The sequence below is a fragment of the Aythya ferina genome (assembly GCF_964211825.1).
Source record: "Aythya ferina genome assembly, chromosome: 3".
Lineage (NCBI taxonomy): Eukaryota > Metazoa > Chordata > Aves > Anseriformes > Anatidae > Aythya > Aythya ferina.
In genome coordinates, this window is record NC_140298.1 from 25979827 (window position 1) to 26003147 (window position 23321).

The 23321-nt window shown below is 35.1% G+C and overlaps 1 protein-coding gene across 13 annotated transcripts in view; it reads left to right on the forward strand.

Annotated features, from left to right (window-relative positions):
* RYR2 (ryanodine receptor 2) overlaps positions 1–23321 on the forward strand; it is a 428706-nt gene that overhangs the window by 192843 nt on the left and 212542 nt on the right. For all 13 annotated transcript variants that reach the window (XM_084513246.1, XM_084513253.1, XM_084513254.1 and 10 more), the window contains 5 exons: positions 4229–4328; positions 7364–7460; positions 16254–16328; positions 17693–17849; positions 22393–22557. In XM_084513246.1, the coding sequence (XP_084369372.1) occupies positions 4229–4328; positions 7364–7460; positions 16254–16328; positions 17693–17849; positions 22393–22557 (594 nt within the window). The remainder of the gene's footprint in view (positions 1–4228; positions 4329–7363; positions 7461–16253; positions 16329–17692; positions 17850–22392; positions 22558–23321) is intronic.

The window sequence follows — 23321 nt, forward strand, 5'->3', positions numbered from 1 at the left end:
TCTTGTCTCTGTTAGACATAAACACAAAAAACTAATGGCATGAATATTTTACACAGATGCTATTTAATTGCTTGTAGTTCTTTCCATTAACACTCTAATGTGACTGAATACTTTTATTTATTTTGACATCATTGGTATAATACTCAGAGTTACTTATGTAATATTTTTTCCATCGCTGACTCAGGTAATAAATTTTAATAAAAAAGATACCCAATAAGTAGGAAGATAACGTGCTTTATATTCTAGAGAGTGCATCATTTCAACCTTTTGATTTTTGCTGAAGTTTGCTAATCCTTCTTTATTTTTGTTTGAAGCAACACATTTCTCCTTTTCTAATAAAAAGAGGGTATTTTTTTTTCTTTTCCTTTTTTTTTTTTTTTCTCATTTGTTTTGTTACAGATACAGCTATGTAGTTTTTGACTTCTTTCCCAAGATATAAATATCCCTGGTGTGGATGCCTTTCTGTTTTGCTTTGCCTGATCTCAGGCTGAGTAAGAAAAAATAGAGATACGTATGAAGTGCTCCCCCCCCCACTCTGCCTGCATTACCATTTGTGTACCTACTATGAGAAAGGTGCCTGTTCAAGACTTAGAGCATCTAAGAGGTTCTTAGGCCACTGAGGATACATGCCTAAATGACATGACACTTATTTTCTGTCCTGATCACTGAAGTCACTTTAAGCCAGAGAGAAATGGAGAACAGCAAGGGCTATCAGAGCCTGTGAGTACAGAAAAGAAATAGACTGAATTGGATCATCTCTGACTGCATGCATGTGGCCTCCATCTCTGCACCAGCTGTTACTAACTCTTTTGAAGCAGTGTGGTTTTTGCTGCTGTTGTGTGCAGTAGTTAGGCATTCTGGGAAGTGCTCTGCCCTGTGCTTAGTTCTCAAATTGTGCCAGAAAAGCAGCTTTCCGTATTATTGCTTTTGTTAGTATTTCATTTAGAAGTGGTTAATAATGAAGTCAGAGACATCATAATGTAAAGTACAGATAGAAATAAATACTGTTAGGTGAGATGTCAGTATTGACACATAATAGTTAAGAAGAAGCCCAAAGCAAAAGCTTTGCTGTCTTTGTTTTTCTCTTCTCACATGTGCACATTTTGCTGAGCAGAAACACTAGGTGCTCTCTCTCTCTTTCTCTAGAGCCATATTTATATATTTATATATAACTATATATTCTTTCTGGGGTAAAGTGTATGTATACATTGAAACACTATGTCTTTCCAAATTACAGTCTGCATCTTTATCTGTAGCATCTGTGCATGCCTTTGGTGGAGACTGATTGTGAAATGTAGAATGCATCATCTTGTTATCTGCAACTATTGTAAATGCAGCTATGCTGCTGCAATCACTACTGAAGGGTTCTTGTGGAAATAACCTTCCAATTCCTTAGTTCTTTAGTGAACTTGAATATTCAGTGTTCTTGAGGACTTGAGAACAGAGATGTGACTGTGTCACTTTTTTGCAGAGTAATATGGAGCTTATGGCATGATGGTTGTTTCTGTTGAAAACCTATGGTACTTATTTTAGTCTTGGAGTTTATCCTTGAAAACTGCATCTAGACTGTAGTGTTTACTTGTATTTATAAAATACTGCAATTTAATTCTGAAACATGCTTAGAAAACACGATTAAATGCTATTTTAGGTGATTATTGTTTTATCAGCAGGGTAGGCAAATCTAGCTTTTTGGTTAAGCCTGGACACCAGAGCGGAAAGAATAATATTGGGGTGAGACAGGAAGCTGAAGAACCTCTCTATAACAAATTAAGACCTATCACAGGGTTAGAAATAGCAGGATGACCAAACCCCAAGTATTTCTGCATTGCAAATGTTCATTCGTAACTGGAAGACATGCCCTACACAGTCTTCATGGATAATAGCAAGCTGCTGCTAGGTACAGAGGCTGCTCAGTTTGAGTGTCATGTCCGTGTCATGAATGTAGTGGTACAGAATTCATATTTCATTTTGATGGTTTTATTCTGCTTAAAGTACAAAACCAAGCAGATAAGCTCTGAATAAAGTAGTCAGACAGCAGATTTCTTTAAAACAACATTGGGATTGTGAAATCCCAGCACCAAACAGTTAGACAATACCAGGATTAAGATTGCTTCTCTCCTCCCCTCTGGTCCCCTCCCTTCTCCTCTCCTCTCCCCTTTTGCCTAGTTGAATACTTGATTATCCGTTGACAAACTACATTCTCTGGGGTGTCAAAGTTTCATTTTATTGTTTGCTGCAAATGATGTTCAGGGAATTAATTTAGAACTTCATAGGTTATGGAATCTTTTCATGCCTTCATTTGTAAATTGAAGGGTTCAGCTGGAAATACAGGGATGTGAGAGAAAGAAGAGGACTGCAGATATATACTCTCCACTCTATAACCATGTATTGAATTAAGTCATTTATTCAGAACTTTTAATAGATATGATTCTTTGGTGGCTCAACTTGAGACATCTGGTTTATAATCAGAGTTGCAACTGGAGTCAAAAGAACTAATAAAAAAAAACAATAGGTGTTCTGAAGAGAGATGTTAGCAATGAATTTTTGTTCCATGTTCTATCTATAAAATGGAACGCTAATTCAATTGGTACCATTGTGTGTAAAAATAAGTTCATTAATATGTACAAAACACACAGTTCCAAGAACTGCTGTTGATGGCATCTAAATGACAGGGTGGTTATCCTCTTCCTCTTTTGCCTGCCCTGAACGATCTGTTCACAAAAAGTAAATTCCCTGCTTGGTTTTTCTGGCTGAATTATCCTGTCCCCAATTGGAATCTGTGCAGTGATCTCAGTTAGAGGAAACTCAACAATAAAATTATGGCCATGAGGGCAGGAATGGGACTTGAGGTGTAATGGGGTTTTTAATCTTACAGCCTGGTCTGCCATTGACTAAGTTATGTATTTGCCATAGTGTGAAAGTGGTTGTTTATTCACTGAATATCCTCTATGACGTGCTGAATGACACTGGTGCTGTAGGAAAAAAATGACTTTTGTATGTCACTAACTGTTGTGGGAGCCACTTAAATAAGCTGATGCACTATTTCTTGTACCACAATGCAGCTAGAATATATGCAGCCAGGAAAACACAAGGACTCTATCCATGTTGCTGGGAATCTACCTCTTTCTAACATCCATTACTATTTTTGTTGTTTGTGGTGTTAATAATTTTACCCCAAAGGTGTGAATGCTGTTCACAACATTCAGAAGTAGAGATTAATACTACTATATAAGCCCAGTTACTATCCAGTAACTTTTTTGATATGTCTAAATGTTACTACACTTGAAAAGTTATAACCTGATAGGATAAATGGTATACTACAAAGCAGCTGCTGATTTATAACATGTAGTTCTATAATTTTATAATCCTATAATCTTTATTATATCTTGTTTTGTATTTATGGTATATCAATAGAAATAACAGTGTGGGACAAAGGTTTTTGTATGGATGCGATGTTTAATATGCCTTGAGATTAGAATTTCTGAAACAAAAATGTTATTGCACAAGCTGGAAAATACACAAAAACAGCAACAAAACAAACAAAAAAAGAATTCTGAGAAGATAAAGCATCTGAGACACTCACCCATCTGAGATACTCACCAGAAAGAAGTGCCATTCTGGTATTAACACAGAAAAAGCAGAACACCTGTTGCATTCATAGGCAGTAAATAAATCTTTCAGGTACAGATATTTTATGGATTTGCTTGTATCATGAAAACTTTGTGCAATAAAAAAATATATTTTGGAAACTCCCACATGTGTCTTACAAAGTCAATGACTTGATTACTTGTTTTCTGTGATCTGATGACATCGTTAGGAAGCCAGTGGCCAAGAAATAATTAGGTGTTGAGTTACACCTGAAATATAGATCAGTATCACATCCCAGTATTCTAACACTGTGGAAAATCTCATTGGATACAAAAGGAAGAACACCAGTGTAAATCCCTGCAGCATTTAATGATCAGTTCTTCAGAATGCTTGCAATTGTCTAAGACCCTAAAGATTTGACCATTCTGTATCATTTCTGTTTCTTTGAGGCAAATATGCTGTATTAGTATTCTAGTTTTATTTCCACTGTCTGCAGGAGTACACAGGTCTGACTTTGTGATTGCTTTTACAAAAGAAACAATTTAGGTATGAAAGAACAAAGAGAAAAATTGGTATTATTGTTGCATATTGCAATGAGATTTTTAATTAACCCCAAAGTCTTTCTCCTTCTTTTTTTTAGCATCTCTCTTATGGCAATGGTAGCTTACATGTTGATGCAGCCTTCCAGCAAACACTCTGGAGTGTAGCACCAATCAGTTCAGGAAGTGAAGTTGCCCAAGGTAAGATTGACTCAACTTTAATTATCGAAAGATTGATGGTAGATGAAATAATTGCCAAATATGACTGAAGTATGGGAGTGGTATTTCCCTTATTTTATTTGTTAGATTGAATATTTAAAAACAAATATTCTGAAAACAGAGTGGGAGAATTATGCTGGAAGACATATTGATGATTTTCTACATCATTGTTTCTACGTACTGAATAGCTAACTCAAATCTGATTTTACTGAAGTTATGTTAATATTTAAACCTTTTAAAAATAGAAGTCTTTTGATCCTGGTTTAAATTATTTATGCAATCTTGGGTATAATTTCCTGAGATTGAGTAAAAAAAAATGCTGTTTGGTATGACAAAATTCTCATGTGTTGAATAACTCCAATTATTTGTATATGACTGAAGGTCTTTTTGTATCAGCATGTTACCTCTTGCAGAGTTACAAAGTCTAGCCAAATGATGAATCTTAAAGAAACTGAGGTCATGTTAAAAACAACAAAAAATCTGAGAAAACTTATTAGATAAATTTCCCCATTTACACCAAGGATTTAAGCTGATGTGGTGGTTTTACTCAGGTGGGCAGCCGAGCTCCACCACAACTGCTCTCTCACTCCCCCTCTCCTCAAAGAGGAAGGGGGAGAAAATACAACACAGAGAACTCGAGGTTTGAGATGAGAAAGGTTTAATTAAAAGGAAAGGGAATGGGGAGGAAAAAAAAGAAACAGAATTAAAAATCAGTCCACGCAGAAACACAGAGAGAGGGAAAAAAATAAATAATTCTCTACTTCCCATCAACTAGCGGTGTTCAGCCATGTTCTGGGAAGCAGGGCCTCAAAACACGTAGTGGTTGTTCAGGAGGAACAGCCCCCTCCCCCACGAGAGCCCCCCCTTTTATTGCTGAGTGTGACATCAGGTGTTATATCCCTTTTTATATCCCCACCCTATCAGGTGGAATATCCCTTTGGTTGGTTTAGGTCAGCTGCCCCAGCAATGTCCCCTCCCCATCACCTGCCCACCCCCAGCCTGCTGGCTCTTGGGGGCTTGGAAGGAGTCCTGATACTGTGCCAGCACTACGCAGCAATAGACACAACACTGGAGTGATATCAGTGCTGTTGCAGCTATGAGTGCAGAGTACAACACTGTGTGGGCTGCTGCAGGGAAAAGGTGACTCCAGCTCAGACAGACCCAACACAGCTGAGCAGAGATTTCTGAGCATTTGCAGTTTAGGATTGCTGTGTCCAGGCTAGATTTGTGCTAAAAACCTCTTTGCTCTCTTTTCAGGCACAGTCTTTTTCAGGCACAGTCTCACATGTGGCCTTCTAGATAGCAGGTATAGAGAAAGAATACAGAAAGAGATCAGAATACAGAAAATTTGGATCTGAAGTTGGGAGATAGTAGGTGGCCAATAAATTGGCATGATGTGTCTGAGAAAGTAAAGACAAGAACTCAATACATGGACAGAGAGGAAAACAAAGGATGTGCAGTGAGGTAGTACTTGGGAAAAAGAGAACTGGGAGTAAATAACAAAATGCTGAAAACTAGATGTTGAAGTAAAAAAACACTGATGAGGGTCACATGGAAAACAGTCTGTTTGCAAGGGGATGGAAAGAAGAATATGTCTTGTGAAGGGAATGTGAATATGATGCTTAGTGTGTATGACCGTATTCTATACGCTTCAGTAAAACTAACCAAACTAGAGAAAATTACATCAAAATGGGGGAAGAGGAAAATAAATTGTTACTATCTGATAAATGCTTTGTCATCCTCGTAAAGAAAAGATAAGCATAACAGATCAACAAGTGCTGTAATACCTTCTCTTAATCAAAACTTCCCATTAAAAATGTGTTCAGGCTTTTACTGTTCTACGTATTTTCACAGACAGTAAAACACATTTATCTTTGCAGGACTTGTGAACCACTCTAGTTAAGTGAAATTACTTTAAAGTGAAAGTGGTGGATAAATAGTCCATAAAATGAATTAAGATGTTGAGGGGAGGTAGATAGAAGAAAATGATTTTTTTTAATGTACATTTCAGCAAAACTGTTTTACACAGAAGTCAGTTAACTAAGGCAAAAAGAACTTTAGAGTCAGATCAAGTAATTTTGCTAATTTTGTTCTGTGAAATAAATGAGGGGGACAAAACAAAAGAAAAACAAAATAGCTACTCAGGCAGAACATCTCAAAGTTGAAAAATGCAGTGCTGAAGTTAGCCACATAAATACTAATCTGAAACTGATTTCAAAGATATTAAAAAATATATCCTAAAAAAGATTTCCTGAGTATATAGTAGCATCAAAATAAACCCGTGAAATGTATACAGTATGAATGTTGGACATTCAAGAGCGTTTTCCTGAACAGATGTCTTACTGCATAGATTACTTACAACTTGCTAATAAAGAAATAGTTTCCAAATATTATTCCAATAATATTTTTAAACGTTTTTGTTACAATAGGAATTTGTATCTGTCCCTGTATGCTGGAGAGACAAGTGTTTGGCTTTAGATTTGCATGTGCAGTGGTGGTGGAGTATGTATAGGAGTTATTTCATTGGATCCCAAATAAAAAATATTTGTATTTTGTAAATCTTAAGTCAAGCAGAGTTTTGAGTGGATCTTCCCAGCTTTTCTGACAGAACAGTTCAAAAGACACGAAAAAGAATTTTATAATTAATGAACAAATGCATCCGTGTATTGTTAGTATATAAATTGGAATCCTTAGCTTAAATAAAAGCCAAAAATGAGTTGGTGAAATGGAAGAGGTGTCTCCCACTTTGTGTTCTGGGAGGGAAGTGCTTCATAGTTTTAGTTGGATAAGTCTTTTTTTGAGTTGCACTATCTCTGTGCGGTCTCTTGTTGGTGGCTCTTTCTCCTCATCTGCTGTTTCCTACTTGCTGACTTGGAACTCTTCTCACTTGGCTCCTCGGGACATGGGATATCTTCCCCTTCCTCTGGCCCTCTTTTAAAAGAAATTTAAACAGAAAAACAAAACAAAAACAAGAAAAAATCAACCCGATTCACTTCATTTTTCTGTCTTCATTCCAGGATATCTGATAGGAGGGGATGTTCTGAGGTTGTTGCATGGTCACATGGATGAATGCTTGACAGTCCCTTCAGGTGAACATGGAGAAGAACAAAGAAGGTAGGTTTCCAGTCTAGAATAGAATAAAAATAGGTATTACTGATTCAATATTGAATGTCACTGATAGTATACATTTTGGAAGGATATTCTTATGAGATGTATTATTGCTCATATGAAGGAATGTTTTTGAGATGAACTTTGGACGTGAATGTCTTGGTTTTGTGATTTGTGATTTTTTTGTACTAATTAAGTCTTTACATTTGTAAAATAGTAGTATGTATTGGAAGTGGATTTGGTCCAGCACCATGAAACAAAATGCACTTAGCTGTGTGTGTAGGTGCTGAATACTGAACGTTTGAATTTAACATTTCTTTTTTTTTTTTCCTTACTTCTTAGCTTAAAATCAAATCTAGGAGAACAAGTGCCACTAACCTTTGTATCTGTTATGTTAATAATTGTCTTGTTCTGATGTATTAAACTGCATGTTAACCCTGTTATTGTGGTTATGAATGTAGTATACAAAACTATTTCACCTTTGTTTTATTTCTCATCATTTATTACTTCTGTTATTAGTAATCTTACTGTGTTTTTTGATTTTTTATTATGATCTATAATCTATACAGTGTTTTTTTTTTTGTTTTGTTTTTTTTTTTTTTTTTTCTGTACCACATAGAACAGCTCAGAACATGGTACGTTGAGATTACTGCTGAGTCCTTCAAGGCTACTAATCTAGGCTACTTGATTAGTAGCCTAATCAAGGCTACTAATTGATCTCAGGTGTACTTGACAATCCAGCATACGTGTATTAACTAGCTGCACTTCTATAATAAAGAAAGTTCTGTTTATTTTAAGAACTATTCATTTCCAATAAACTTTCTCAGTTCGCAAATAGAAAGGTATTAAGTATTTTTCATGCTATACCTTATAAAGATAAAAATCAGATTGGAAACTGACATAAAAAAAATGTAAAATTATTCTATGAATTTTTAAATATTAATGATCAAGCTTCAGTGGTTTCACATATTATTTTTTGACAGCTTCCTGGCTTTTTGTTTGTTTTAGAGAAAACTACTCTTAAAAAATAGAAGCTATTTCAAAACTCTGAAGCTTTAGTTTTACATATTAACAATTTATGTATTTACATAATTTACATACTTAGTATTACATAGTTTTAATTACTATGTAATAAATCCATTATAGCTTGGAATTTTTTGCTACTATTTCTATCCTCACCCCAGAAGTGACACTGGGAATAAGATAAATCAATAGGATTGTATAGTGTTTGCTCATATTTCAGTTCAAATCCTGCAAAAATCGCCTTCAGAGTTCGTAATTGCAGTGTAATTGCAGATCTGTAGAATGTTTAGGCACTTCAGTAATGAACTTAAAAATTTAAGAACACACAAAAAAGTCTCTCTTTACAAGAAGAGTAACATACAGAAAGCACAATAAAATAGTGAGTTGGTAGGTAGGAAAAAATTCACTTTTTCTTCTTGTGCAATCAGATGTTGCATCTTTGTGGTTCCATTTCGTAGACTACAGATCAGTGCCTTAAAACAGACCATTCTTCTCTCTACACTGTTTGCCTTTTCCCCTAGCTCCATAATTCCCCAAAGAAAGCAGAGTTAGTACACAACAAATAGGACCAACATATCCTTATTTTTACTGAGAGCATTGCCAAGAAGCATTGCCTCTCAGTGTCTCATAAACGCCAGATTTGATATTCTGGAGTTCTTCAGTTCTTCAGGAGCTTTATTTCACAGATTGAAAATAAGTTTGATAGTTTGATTTCTTTTATCCATATTCTCCTTTTTTTTTTTTTTTTTTAAGCGTTATAAATGTTTTTTACTTATAAACATAAATCTATGATTACTTCTAATTTTATGGAGCATTCTATGTCCCACATTTTCTCCTCCCTAATTTGGTAATAAATTTAGTTATTGCTTTAAAATTCTCTTTCTATATCTATTAGTTAGGACTCTTGCCTATTCAAAATAACATCTAAAAGCATATATTACACCTTCTTTTGGTTACACTGCTAAATTTTCAGGGTGGATGCATACCTTATTTTGATGGGTAGTATTTAACTGCTGGTAGAATGATGTTAAGAATATGGGTAATTTTAACAGGTAGAAAATTTTAACATAAATTATTTAGGTAGAAAATTTTAAGATAAATTATTTATCTTTCATTTTAAGTTCACAACTTTTGCACAAAAGGCATGCTAAAGTATGGTATATTTGGAGTGCAATAATTCCATGTTAGCCTTTCATTGCCTTTCAAAATAGTCTGGTGATAGATTTCTGTGTCAGTGCTTGGCTTGTTTTGTTTCAGTGTACATGTATACCCAAAGAGCAGCTCAGCTCTGCAGAATGCCAGTGTGAAGGAACACTAAGAAGTGCCACGTCTGTTGACTCACTAATTCCCATATCTCATTTTTATTTTTCTGCAAAGGCCTTCTCTCATGCCTTTTCAAATAAGTAAGAGATCAGACAGCCCTAAAATAGTAGTTTTATTCTATCATGTAACCTGGTATCTAATCCTGGAATGGATAAATTGTTTTGATGTGAAGGATCCTCCTAGGCAGTTTCTAAAATTAACTGCTGTTTTCCTCTATTCTTAGAGCATTGATACAGTTACATAAATTTGAGTATAAAAGTGTTCCAGAGATTACCAGAAGTCCAAAATGAAACACATATTCTCAAGCTGTTTATACTCTTATGGAACAGCGTCTAGCACAGCTGGGACCTGCAATACAGTGACAATGCAAATAGTGTATTAATGATTACAGGGCATAACAAATCTTCCTCCAAGGCAAGGTCATCCAAATCTGCACAGGAAGAGGCCTAGTACAGTGGAAGATATAATCCTATAAAAAACATATAAAGTTATCTCTCATGTCTCACAATTTGTTTTGAAGGTGTACTTTGTTTCCTCACTTAATTGATGAGCTGGTGTGTCCCCCCAGGTAGTTCTTACATTGTGCTACCATGATCACTGGAAGGTAGGGTGAAATCACTGTGTTTTTGGAAGAGGGACCTGGTAATTGAATGGTAAGATATAGCTACACAATTAGCAGTGGAAAAAAGAGTAATGTTCATGGCCAACTTCTGACATAGGCAAAGAAAGTATTTGCCCAAGATAATAGGCTTGTTAGAATCATAGAATCATCTAGGTTAGGAAAAGACCACCAAGATCAGCAAGTACAACCATCAACATGGCCTACTGAGTCCTATACCATACCCCTTAGTGCTATGTCAGCATGTTTCCTGAATACATCCAGGGATGGGGACTCCACCATTTCCCTGGGCATCCAATTCTAATGCTTGGATGGACTTAGAAGGATGAAGGATGATTTTATTCCCTCCCTCAGATAAGTGACATCCAGAAGTCTCCTTTGGCCTGTACTGGATAGTTGTTGCATTGTTTCTTGAATGCACAGTCCACCCCAGTCCTATGCTGTCCTCTCACTTTGCTACCTCAGTTCTGGAAGGAGGGGGAGCTTTTATGGAGTTGCTGCTGTGGCAGTGGCTCTTTCTTGCCTTTTTCCTCATGCAGGCAGCTGTAGAGTGTTGTCTGTAGTGTGTGCCTTCTGCAATGACAACAGCAGATCGCAGCATATGATGAGGCAAAGTGCCTGGGCTAATTGCCAAGTGTTTTGGTGCACTTCAGCATGCATCAGTGAAGCTGGTACCTGAAAGAAGCATTCTGATGTTACTCTCCTACTGAATTTTATCAAAATTTCTGAAAAATCTTCAGTTGTCTCTGATAACACTACATTTTATGCAGTGATATTTGGCTTTTGATGTAATGCCAGTAACCTATTATTCAAAGATTACATCTGTGAACTATAAATATTTTAAAACTTCAAGCATTTGTGGAGTGGAAGATTCAGAGGACTGATTTAAATAGTTTCTTGCAAGTAACAATTCAAGAAAAATAGTAAAAGAAATTTTTTTTGACTGCCTGAACTTGTTTGCCCCTCAAAAAGAAGTAGGTAGGATCAGAAATCTTAATATAGGTTTTAGTAATTATAGTGGCATGTTCACCACTATGCTGGAGGATCTTCTCTCTGCCCAGAAATGTATTTTTTCCTTTGGGAAGCAGTTTTAAGTAGATTTGCCTGAACTTGCTAGGCTTAGTTAGCTTCATAATTAGAAAACATTCTGGTTGGAAGCAGTGCAAGTAGATATATTGATGTGATGATATTTTGTTTACTTGATATTACACTAGAAAAGAAATAGTGGTATTGTTTTTAAAACACTACAGGGAGTCTGGGCATGACCCTGGCAGTTTTCATTAATTCTGACCCTGATGAGGTACAAAAAGAGAACAAGCATAAGGTTAAGTATTGTACATATATATATATGTACAATTTCACTGAATTAAATACTGTTTGCTGTATGTTCTAATTCTAAATAAGTATGTTGCTTGTTTAAGGACAGTGCTTAAAGCCTTGTGTGTAGAATCTTTAAATTGTGTTTTTATTATTTAAAATGCATTAGTCTTCTATAGCAAGCTAGACCTAAACTTTGCAGTGTTGTTTCTGTAGCTCTTCGATTGAGATTTCAGAAACATTTCTAGGTAGATTAAAAATCGATATAGTTGTAGATATGCAAGTGAAAACATGGTATAATCAGCTTGCTGTTCTTGCCTGTTGCTTTGATACTGTTTATCTTCAAAGCCAGGGGATACTTCTGTGACAGCACAGTAGCTGGGAGCATGTATTTATCTTGACTTCTTTTCTTTCCTCATGATTTGTGGCCTGGCTCCCATCATTTAAAACACACATAAAAGTGGTGTGTGAATTGCGTCTGGAGATTGAGGCAGACCCCAAGCGTTTCCTTGTTGTGCATTTTTTGTTTCTTGAAACCAAACTACTATGTAGTCTTTTCCACTCTTCTCCTCCCGTTTTGAATATGAGAAATTTCTTAACCGTTTTTAATGCTTCTTTTTCTGGGGGTGGGGAAGATTGTGTATAATTATCCAGCAGTCTGAAATCCCTTGAAACAGTCTTTGCTTTCATTGGCCTTTTTTTTTCCTGCAGAAATGGTGGCGCTTTTTTCTTTTGGTACCCTTTGCAAATTACTATTTTGAGACTTTGCTTGTGTATTTGTAATCTCAATTGAATGAAAAATTCTTCCCCAATTGAGTTGGTATCTCAAGGAGTGCTAGTTCTGCCCAGTGTGCGCTGTCCATGGTGCAGTAATTGCAGCTCTGATTGTGGCCCTATGAAGCATTGGCGAGTTCCTGCTCCTTTGACTCTTGACGTTAAGGGGGATTAAATGGATTAACATCATAGCCAGGAAGAAATTTATTATCCTTAGTCCATAAACATAGATTGAGGAAATAAAGTATTTTGGAAAGAAGAGGAAGAAAACATTAAGTATTAGTGTTATGGGTGTGGCTAAGAAGGTACAAATTATCTTGAGCTTTTTAGGGGAAGACTGACTCATTGTAGCTCTTGTTGTCCTCTGTTTTTCTGCTTTTATTTTTCCATTCCTCATGCATTTACATTATTTATAATTTCATACTAAGCTTTTGTAATTCACAGGCCTTCTCTACTGTTTGGCAAGATATGTGCATGCATCTTCTGTGCACTTTGCAACCTGACATTTTATTTTCTCCAACATATCATTGTAAATCTCTGATTACTCTGATTGTCAAAGAGAATTATTATTTTTTTTTTTTTTTTGGTTATTCACATGTCATTAAAAGCAATGTCTCATTTGACTAGTAATATCAATATCTATGGCTTAATAGTGCCAGTTTCAGAAAGGATTAAAATGTTATAAACCATACTTCCTTTTTAGCCCAGAGATGTTGCATAGAGTATATAAAAATAAACTAGGTGCATCCTATCAAATAATGTTTTTATACAGATCAATTGCTAAGGAAGTTGATTTGAACACTCTCAGAGCAGTTTACTACATTCATTTCAATGAAAGGAGTAAAAAGTGAACCTTAGATTTCTCAGACAAAATAAAAAGGGATGAAGGTTTCTAGGTTACGAGTTTACTCAGGTGCTGTCGGGCAACATGACCAGGTGACTAAAAGATGAGATCTTTCACGCAAACCTAACTTCCACATTTTCCATAAAGAAAATAATATCTAGCTAAAGAGCTAAAGGCCAGATTTTTAGATTCTAGTGCTTTGTGATGGAGTGCTTTTTTGTTTTGTTTTGTTTTGTTTTTTAAGCATGTATTTTCTGTCTTGCCTATAAAAAGTCTTGGAGCTCCATCCTTGACCCCAGTCTTTGGGCTTTTGCTTTTACTTCCTTGTAGGGATCCTTGATCCATAGCCCTACAGCTTTTTTAATACCTCTCTAGATTGCTGTAGCACACCATGTTGCTACTGTATCCCTTTATTCATATGGATATAAGAGACAATCCCAGGATCTGTGGTGTTGTTTTTTTTTTTTTTGGTTGCTTGTGTTATTTATTTATTTATTTATTTATTTTCCTTCTTTTTGGTAAACAAATTAAAAGTTTGTATTTAGGATTTCTTCCCTTATGTGTCTCCCCCTACCCCTTTTTTTTGTTGTTGTTGTTTTACATTACCATTCCAAGACAGATATCTACCCTTTGAAAGAACAGATAAAATAATGAATGGACAGTCACATAAAAGGAAACTACTTCATCCATGAGAAACCATTCTTTTAAGTTCATAATGGGAGTTTTTTTAGATGTTTTAAATTACAGTGATCCCACTGCTATGTATAATCCAAAGCTCACTTCAAAAAAGTACTTGTAGAAATTGGTGACAGCTTCTGTTTCCAATGTGAGAAAAACTAATCCCTGAAAAGTAACAAGGTATCAACTCAAAAGTGAAATACTCTGATTAATTTAAGCCTTTGCTTTAAAATTAATTTGATAGTATAATACCTGGTTTCTTGTATATTTAATGACTGGAAAACTGCTGAATAAAATTGTAAAATCCTGTATTACGTGAGTGCAAGAATTCTGAATGCTTTTTTGTCAGTGAGGTGCATATAGACGTAAGCCAGAATGTAATCATAAAAAAATGGATGATATCTGATCTAGTTATTTTGATTTTACAAACCCAACCCAGTCTGTTAGTTGTAGAACAAAAAATTAAACAAATGCCAGCAGAGAAGAGAGTGTCTGAATAACGAAGCAGATGAATACAAGATTATCATTTGCATTTTACTGTATTAGTGAAGGTCAATTTCAACAAAAGATAAGATTGACTTTGAGTTTTGTTCCCTTCTGTGAAAGAAATATGAGAGGCTTGCTAATACTTGTCAGCTGCTATTAGCAGATAACCACTCCAGCAAATGACTAAGATAAGTGGAGAAAATACTGTCCATGAAATCCAGGGGAAGACTTTGAACATATTTATATATGCACCTAGAACTCTTTCTTCACACACGGAACATGCTAATGGTTATATTTATGCATGACTCATGAATATTGAGTGTGAATGATTCTGTAGTGAGGAATATTTATTTAGTATTTTGACTATACAGAGGAGTATACTCTAACTTACTATTTTGGTTTTGAACGATGTCTTTCAGTGTTTGTTGTTTTTTTTTTTTTTTTTTTTTTTTCCTCTGTACTAAGCAATCAGTGCCTCTGGATTACATCTACAGGAGGGCTTTGGAAGCTAAATCCTATTATGTTCCTAAGTAGGTGCCTGACTATTAAAAAGAAAAATCTTTCTAACCAACAATGGGAAATGCCCCAAATCTCAGCATTGATATTCTCTAAAGTTAAGCCTCTGTCTGTTTTTGGCAGTGTCACATCTTGGTTGAAGATCACAATGTTTACTTGATCCTTAAACTATTCCAGGATTTGTAAAACTGGGCCATACACTTGCGAGTGTTTCCTTGCATGCTTGATCTGATAAAGATAGTGACAGCATTCCTTTGCATATGTGAATCCTTTTTTCATTTTCCCAAAGTAAGGGCCTAGGTTTTAAAATTCTGGCAGTGGTTTAGGGCAGCAATAAAGGTACTGCAAAAAGTACTTTGTACTGCAGGAAGCAGTACAAAGAAGGGCTGTCTAAGTTTGGAGTGCCAGCACTTAATACCCACAAGACTCCTCAGTGCTTGGTCTAAAGAGAAGCCAATTTACCTAATGCAGTGCTTTTGGTGATCTATTTTGTGGATCTGAACGGATCTACTATGTATTGTATATCTATGTTTAGAATAATGGAAAAAAAAAACTTTTTTAGGTTCACTGTTTTTTAAAAAACACTCATTTCTGGATATATGCAAAGAACTAGATGGGTAGTTATATATCAAATTTGTTAATAGGAAGCTGTTAACTTGTGAGATGTGTGAAGACTGTGCTTGTGAAACCTTGGGTGCTATGATATCAAATCAAATACAACACCAAACAGGTGATTCTTCATAATTCAATGCAATAAATTTTATAGTTATTTTCACAGTGGAAGTTCTTAGAAATTGCTACCTTTCTTGTAAACAGTATAAAGTGATCACAAATCCTTATCTTTTGATATTTTTTTTTTCTGTTAGAAGCTATAAATATTGTAATTATCTTTGTTTGTTTGTTTGTCTTTTCCTGCAATCTCCATCCTTAAAAAAAATTACTGTAAGAAAGATGTCTAAGAGAACACCATATAAATCTCATTTTTAAAGGTATCACAATAATGGATGCCAAAGACAACTCAAATAAAAATTGAATAACTAGGTCTGAAGGCTTAATTGATAAAAGCTAATTTTGAATATGATAAACTTGAGAATGTGACAATTGCAGTAATTATCTTGGATGCCTTAAAATGAGAGATGTAGTTCAATTGTAAAGCAAATACAATGATTTTTTTACAACAAAGCTGAACATTCAGTATGTGTCTTTGCTTGGTTTTCAGAACTGTCCATTACGAAGGTGGTGCTGTCTCAATTCATGCACGTTCTCTTTGGCGATTAGAGACTCTAAGAGTTGCGTAAGTAAAACCTCCCTCAGAAAAGAAGTCAGTTCAACAGGGTGCTTTTAGTACAGTAACAGGGTTTCTACAAAATCCTATTGATAGCTGTATACCTGGATTGATAATACTAAATCTTCCTCAAAAAGTGGTATATCATTTTAACAAAAAAATAACTTACCATAGAAAGCATGTGTTTATATTGCAGCTTTTCCAGTATATATGTTGTTTTTTTTTTTTAAATTTTAAGTTGCCATAGCTATTGGTGATCTCATGATTTTCTGGTTTTATACATGTGTATGACATTCTAAAGAAAAACCTTTCTAATTATATAATATACACGTGCCACCTCAAACTTGTTTAAGCCATTTGAATGTCTTGCAAGGCAAAAGTTTAAAAATTTAAAAAACAACCTGCCAACCAACCAACCAACCAACAACAACAACAAAAACTTCTCTAGTAAACTGTGGTGCCAGAAGAATGTGGGAATTTGAGAAATTGCAGGTTTCTATTAAGACTGTCATGTGTTTCAGTTTGACAGGCACTGTATAAAAACCTTTGAAGTGTATAAATATTTTAACACACGTGACTGAGAGAAATTGTGAGAGGAACAGGCATAATGACTAAGCAATGATAGTAGTAATCTTTCTTTCCAGAACATAACTTTCTTCCCAGAAAAAAATAATATAAAACAAGTCCCAAGAATAACACTCACTCCATCACCTACGTATTTTCTTGTACGGTATTCAAATGGCTGTATACATTCACTGACAAACTGCAGGCACATGACTATTCATAAATCCCTACAGGAAACCTTCCATCAGGACGAGTCCTTCCTGAAATGACAGGCAAATATAATATTGATTCTGTTCATGCTTGCCTCCTGGATGGCTTACCATGGAACACCAGATACTATCATGTAGCATGGCTTGCTTTCCTGTAAAGTGACAGGAATGTGTATTCTCATGTTGCAGAAAAGGAATATAATTAGTCAGAAATGGTTTGACCACCTACTTGCTGCTCAGAAGGCTTTTCATCTAAGCGCACACAAATTGTTCTTTTTCCTGTTGTACAGACATGAACTAGAAACATGGCTCAATTGCAGTACATTTATTATTTTATTTTTTTTAGGGTCCACAGGTCCAAATTGAATCAGACTAGAGAAAAGGTAGCTCCTCAGAATGGCCCATGATATGAAAGATGGAGAACTGATGTTTTTTTTCCAGACACAATACAGTAGTTGAGGTTCATGACTTGACAATATGTGTAATTTTACACTTTTACTGACTTTTTAGTAATATAATGTGCTTTAGAATATCCTCCTCAAGAGTTAAATTCTGTATCTTGTTTTAAAAAACCAAAACATTTCCTCTGAACTTTCTTAGGTGGAGTGGCAGCCACATAAGATGGGGACAGCCATTCAGATTAAGGCATATAACAACAGGAAAATATTTAAGTCTCCTGGATGACAAGAGTCTTCTTCTTACAGATAAAGAGAAAGCAGATGTAAAATCCACGGCGTTCTGTTTTCGTTCTTCCAAGGTATGGAATCAGTGAAGCATAATCATAACTGGTAATAATTCCAATCTCTTTTCACTGATTAAAAAAAGAACCGAGTATAATTAACAACTAGAAGAAAGACAGAAGAATAACTAGAAGATGATCATTTCAATTGCCAATTGAAAAGGAGCTTTCACGTTTGCAGAGAAAATACTGACAATGTATCCCCTCTAAATCTGAAGATTCAGAAGAAATGTAAATTGTCAACATTTACTCTTATTTTTAACTGTATTATTTGCAAGAGACTTACTAAACTTACTAAACACAGTAGTTTGCCAGTGCTGCATTTAAAAATTAAGTGTGAGAGAATCAGAAAGCTCAAGTTTTCAGTAATGCTATATCCAGAGCAGAATACTTTTCCCAGGTACTCAAAGTAACATATGTGAACACACACATACACATCTCTCTCTCTCTCTTTTTTTTTCTTTCCTACCCAAAACACAACATTCTGATGTAGAAGTTAAAAAATAAGTATATCAGAAACTTCTTACAAGTTAAAATTCTTTAAATTCAGCAAAATAAAGAAATGTGAAAGCGTAAAGATATCACAAGACAAAGAGCACTCAGAAGACAAGAATATTTTGAAGAGCTAAGTTTTTTTCTCTTTTTTCATTTTCCTTTTTTTCAGCGAATGGTGTTTTATGCCCTCATTAAGGGGGCATAATTAGAGGGATAATAATGCCCTCTAATAATTATCATTATATGATAATTAAATTAAGCATTCAGGCAATTGAAATTTGGAGGTTTTTTTTTGTTTGTGTTTTTTTTTTTTTTTTTTTTTTACTTCTGTCTGTCTTTACAGAGCATGCGATATCCACAGATTTCTCCAATTTATTGCCCCAAACATATAATTGTTTTGCAGATTCAAGTTTGCAGTGATTACGTTCTGTAGATTTATTTCTTTTGCATGTGCTAAATACTGATAGTTTTCTTTGATTAAAAAAAAAAATAATAATAATTTAATATCACCTTTGCACTGAAATAAGGCACTTTACCTAATTGAAAAATATTTATATATACAATCCACTTTTCCTCTCCACCATCTTTTCAGCTGAATGAGATAAATAATGTTTTTAAAAAATCTATGGCTTGTATTTTTATGTCATCACCTGTTTCTTTGTAAAAAATTTCATAGGAAATACATTAATGTCAGCTTAAAAAGCGGTCATGAATTTGCTCTTTCCAGTCAGTGAGATCTGCTAGAATGTCAGTCAGTCCTGAAAGTGTGCCACAGAAGGTATAGGTTGGGTCAGATGACAAAAGATAAAATTGAAAGGACAAGCCTTAATCACTTGAATCCTTTTCTGGAAATTGAAAGGAATTATACATGTAGAGAAATATTTGAGCAAAATAACACATTTAAGGCTAGGCTTAATAGAATAATTTTGTTTGACATTAAGATAAAATCATGTAAAAATGATTTTGCCCATTTAGCCTACAAAAATATGGGGGAATTGGCCTTTATTCTTGTATGCATGAAATAAAAACTATGTTTATAACAAGCATGTCCTTCTGGAGAAAATCTGGAACATTGTTCAATAAATCTGTTCATTTCCAGTGTATTCTTACTGCTTTGCATCACTAAGGCAGTTTGCAGACTGTTGCTAATAATTGCTTCTTTTTATGTTTCAGTGTAACGAAAGAAGGGTTTTGATCTTTATTTGTGTATAAAAAGTTGATGGTCTGAGAATGGGACTAGACCGCAAACAAAACAGAAGCTTTTATTTAGAAATATCCTATGGAAGGACATTGCAGGTGCTTTTGTAATGACAGGTTAATGTAAGAGTGTAGTGGGCTGGAAACATGCACCATGTGATGTCCATACCAATATACAATTATTGAATTATAACATTGTTATTTTAGTCTTTTTTTTTTCTTTTTTTTTTAGATCCTGATTTTCAATGATGAACTTTTTTAAAGTAGATAACTAGGTGGATTCATAATACGTACTTTCTCAAATATCTGCTGTTTATTGGCATGAATCCAGCACTCCACTCAAATCTTCCCATATATAAGCACTTCTGGTTTCTGTTCACTCCCCACAATAGCTGAATGACTTGAGGCTCCCAAAAGATTCCTCTGATGCCTGCTGTCCCTACACGATCCACTAGCTTTCCATTTTCTCACCTACATTCAATCTCCCTTTTACCATATCCTTTCCTGGCTGTACTCTTTATCTTGCAGGAAAGAGCTCAACTGAATGTGACTGAAGGGGCTCACTCATGGCTCTAAACCTTACATGCAGAGTTGTCAGTCTACTTACATGTATATAAGCAACGATAGAGATTTTGTTTGGCACTGCAATTTCTTTTCTAAATAATTTTAACATGAATAAATTTAATGTGGAATGAACTTTGCAATATCAAACCCCTTCAATTTCTGTTATACTTAGTAGATATAAGGAAGTACAGAATATTATTTAAAAATTAAGAATTCCTAATAATGTTCACAGTGTTTTATGAGATAATTTGTGAATTCACATCATCACATCTTAAGAAGTTGGTTGTGAGAAGACATTAGAAAAAATAATAACCTTAAGATGTAGAAACACAACACTTTCACACAGGCTCACGTTACCTTCTGGTTATGAAGATGATTCAAAACACTGGACCTGAAATCAGGCTGTCCCTCCTGTGATAGCAGGACCTAATTTATATTTTTTTTCCTACATCATTATTTGTGTGTAATGTTCTACTGTAAGTAGCTTTTCAGTTTCCAGCTGCTTTTATTTGCTACGTGTTAAGGTTATTTGTGCTTGCTCTTGAAACAATTTAATACAACATTTGGAGAAAATGTGAACAAAATAATGAATTGGTAATTAAATAGAAGCACATAGTAACTTGCTAATTGGCATCAGATTTACTAATAAATCAGTTATTACCATCTATCAATGAACAGGATTTTAATAAGACTTTAAGCATTTACAGAGGTGAGATGTTTACAAGATAGTGAAATTAACATATGTATCCTAGAACAGTTTAACAATCTGGATTGATGAACATATCTCTGGGAGCTTAGTTATGAAAAATTATAATAACAGTTCCAACTGAATATTAATTTATCTTATTTTTCTTTTAAGTTCTTCAAAATGCATTCCTAATTGTAGCATGAAAACTATTTATTATGAAAACTATTTCACTTTATTTAATATATATATTTTTAATTCCTTTGATAAATTAGAGTTTATGTTTTTATTTCAAAAGCCCAGTCTCTGCCATATTTTATGGTGCAACTGTATCCCCAGCTTTTCATGGTACATGTGTATGGTGTAAATACTCTTTTTAAAAATTAAAATTAAGCAGCTTCTTGTCTGGGTATGGGTGAGCAATTAAAGAAGCAGAATACTGCAGTTACTGCACCAGTAAGTGTCTCTGCTCTGTTGAAAATGTGAAAGGGTGAATGAAACAGCAACTGCACTATTCCTGTGGTCTCAGTTTCAACTGCAATAATAATGATGTATTCCCTTTCACCCATAAGAATTGTGTGTAGTTTTTACATTTATGTCTCAATCACGTGAATCAGAACTAACCAAGGTTTTTGGTTACACTCAGTGGAGAAGATTCTTGATTAAACTGGAGCTGGTGTTACAGCCTCAGGAATGGGTGGTAGACCCAGCCTGCCGTGAAGGTCAAAACCCCTTGAGAAGTTTTGGAAATAGCTATGTTAACGCCCTTCTTAATGTTAAGAAGATGCTATAAATCCTTTGCAATGCATTTTTGTCCATACTTAACTGTGGTTTTTACAACTAGTCCAGGCAGACAAGATTTATATCAAGTTGAGCCATATGCTCTGGGAGAGATTAAAGAGATCTGTCATGAACCTGGATGCATAGAATGTTTGTCTTATAAACTGATGTGTGTGGGAAAGCAGTTTGTTCTTGTAAGAGCTAGATACTTCTGAAATACCTGCCGTCTCTATAGGACATCAGTTGTATTGATGCATGGGCATGACATTCTTCTTTTACAGCATGTCAACAGACCAGTGTGAAATGGTTTTATTTTCTTGGGAAATACTGAACCTATTGTTAGGCAGTAATAGGCTAATATACAGTGGCAGGCTAAAGACAGTCTTTCTTTGACAGGTGGAGATAAATTGCAGGGAGGTGTTCAACTTTCCCAGTACGAAGGAAAAAGAGAAAAGAAAAGAGAAAAGGAGGAAAAAAACCTGCTGGAGTTTAGTGCTTGATTCAGCTAGAGAATTCAATGTATTTGTTACTGTTTTGTAAGCTTTATGTCTCAGTAATGACATGGACTGTCAATTAAGATAAAAGTTCTTTCCCAGGCAGGTGAAATGAATACACTCTCCTAGTATAATGAGCCATGTTTTTATGCAAATGGGATCTGTATCACTATCTTTTCCCTAAATATTTAACTAGATGTTATACTTCCACTAACTTTTAATTGTTTCACTGAAGAAAACTCTTACATACTCTTATAGATCCTATACTTGAAAACTGCCGAGTATTCAATATTTGATGCAAATACTAATGTCAGTAATTGTTCTCATATTTTTTGGCCTCATTTAGGAAAAGTTGGACATAGGGACAAGAAAAGAGGTGGATGGAATGGGAGCACCTGAAATTAAATACGGAGATTCAATATGCTTCATACAACATGTAGACACTGGCTTGTGGCTCACGTACCAGTCCGCTGATGCAAAGTCTGTAAGAATGGGTTCTGTGCAGCGCAAGGTAAGACTGTAAACAGCATTTCATTCAATCACAGTCTGATAAGGCAGAGAGGGAAAGTGAAGAGAACTACAGGAAACAGCTAATTTCTAGTTTTAAAATATTTTAAGCATTTATTTGTTTCAGTGTAAAGGCTTTTCAGTTGCATACTGAAAGCCAAATTCATGTGATACACTTAAGTCCCAAACTGAAAGCTGAACATCTACATATCTACTTGCCTATAGATATTAACCCACAAACTGATAAATCTGGACACAGTTAATGGAAAACTAAAATACAAGTAATAGCCTGTATTATATGTTAACGTTTCTTTCTTCAGTGTGCTGCAGTTTGGAAAGAGGGGACATTTAATTTAAAGTCTTCTCTTTTCATGTTCTGAGTGTATTACCTTCTGTGGTAGAATGCTCAGTGTTGGTTTCAAGTCCCAAATACCAACCATGATCAAGCAGACTACTATTATCTTAAGATAATAAAGCAGGATAAAGATTCTCTCATCTTCCAGAAGCTGTGTTAGTCCTAGTGTTTATTGTAAATGTTCAACAGAAGGGTGACAAAGCTGGTGAGGGGCCTGGAGAACAAGTCCTACGAGGAGCGGCTGAGGGAGCTGGGCTTGTTCAGCCTGGAGAAAAGGAGGCTCAGGGGCGACCTTATTGCTCTCTACAGATACCTTAAAGGAGGCTGTAGTGAGGTGGGGGTTGGTCTGTTCTCCCACGTGCCTGGTGACAGGGAATGGGCTAAAGTTGCACCAGGGGAGTTTTAGGTTGGAT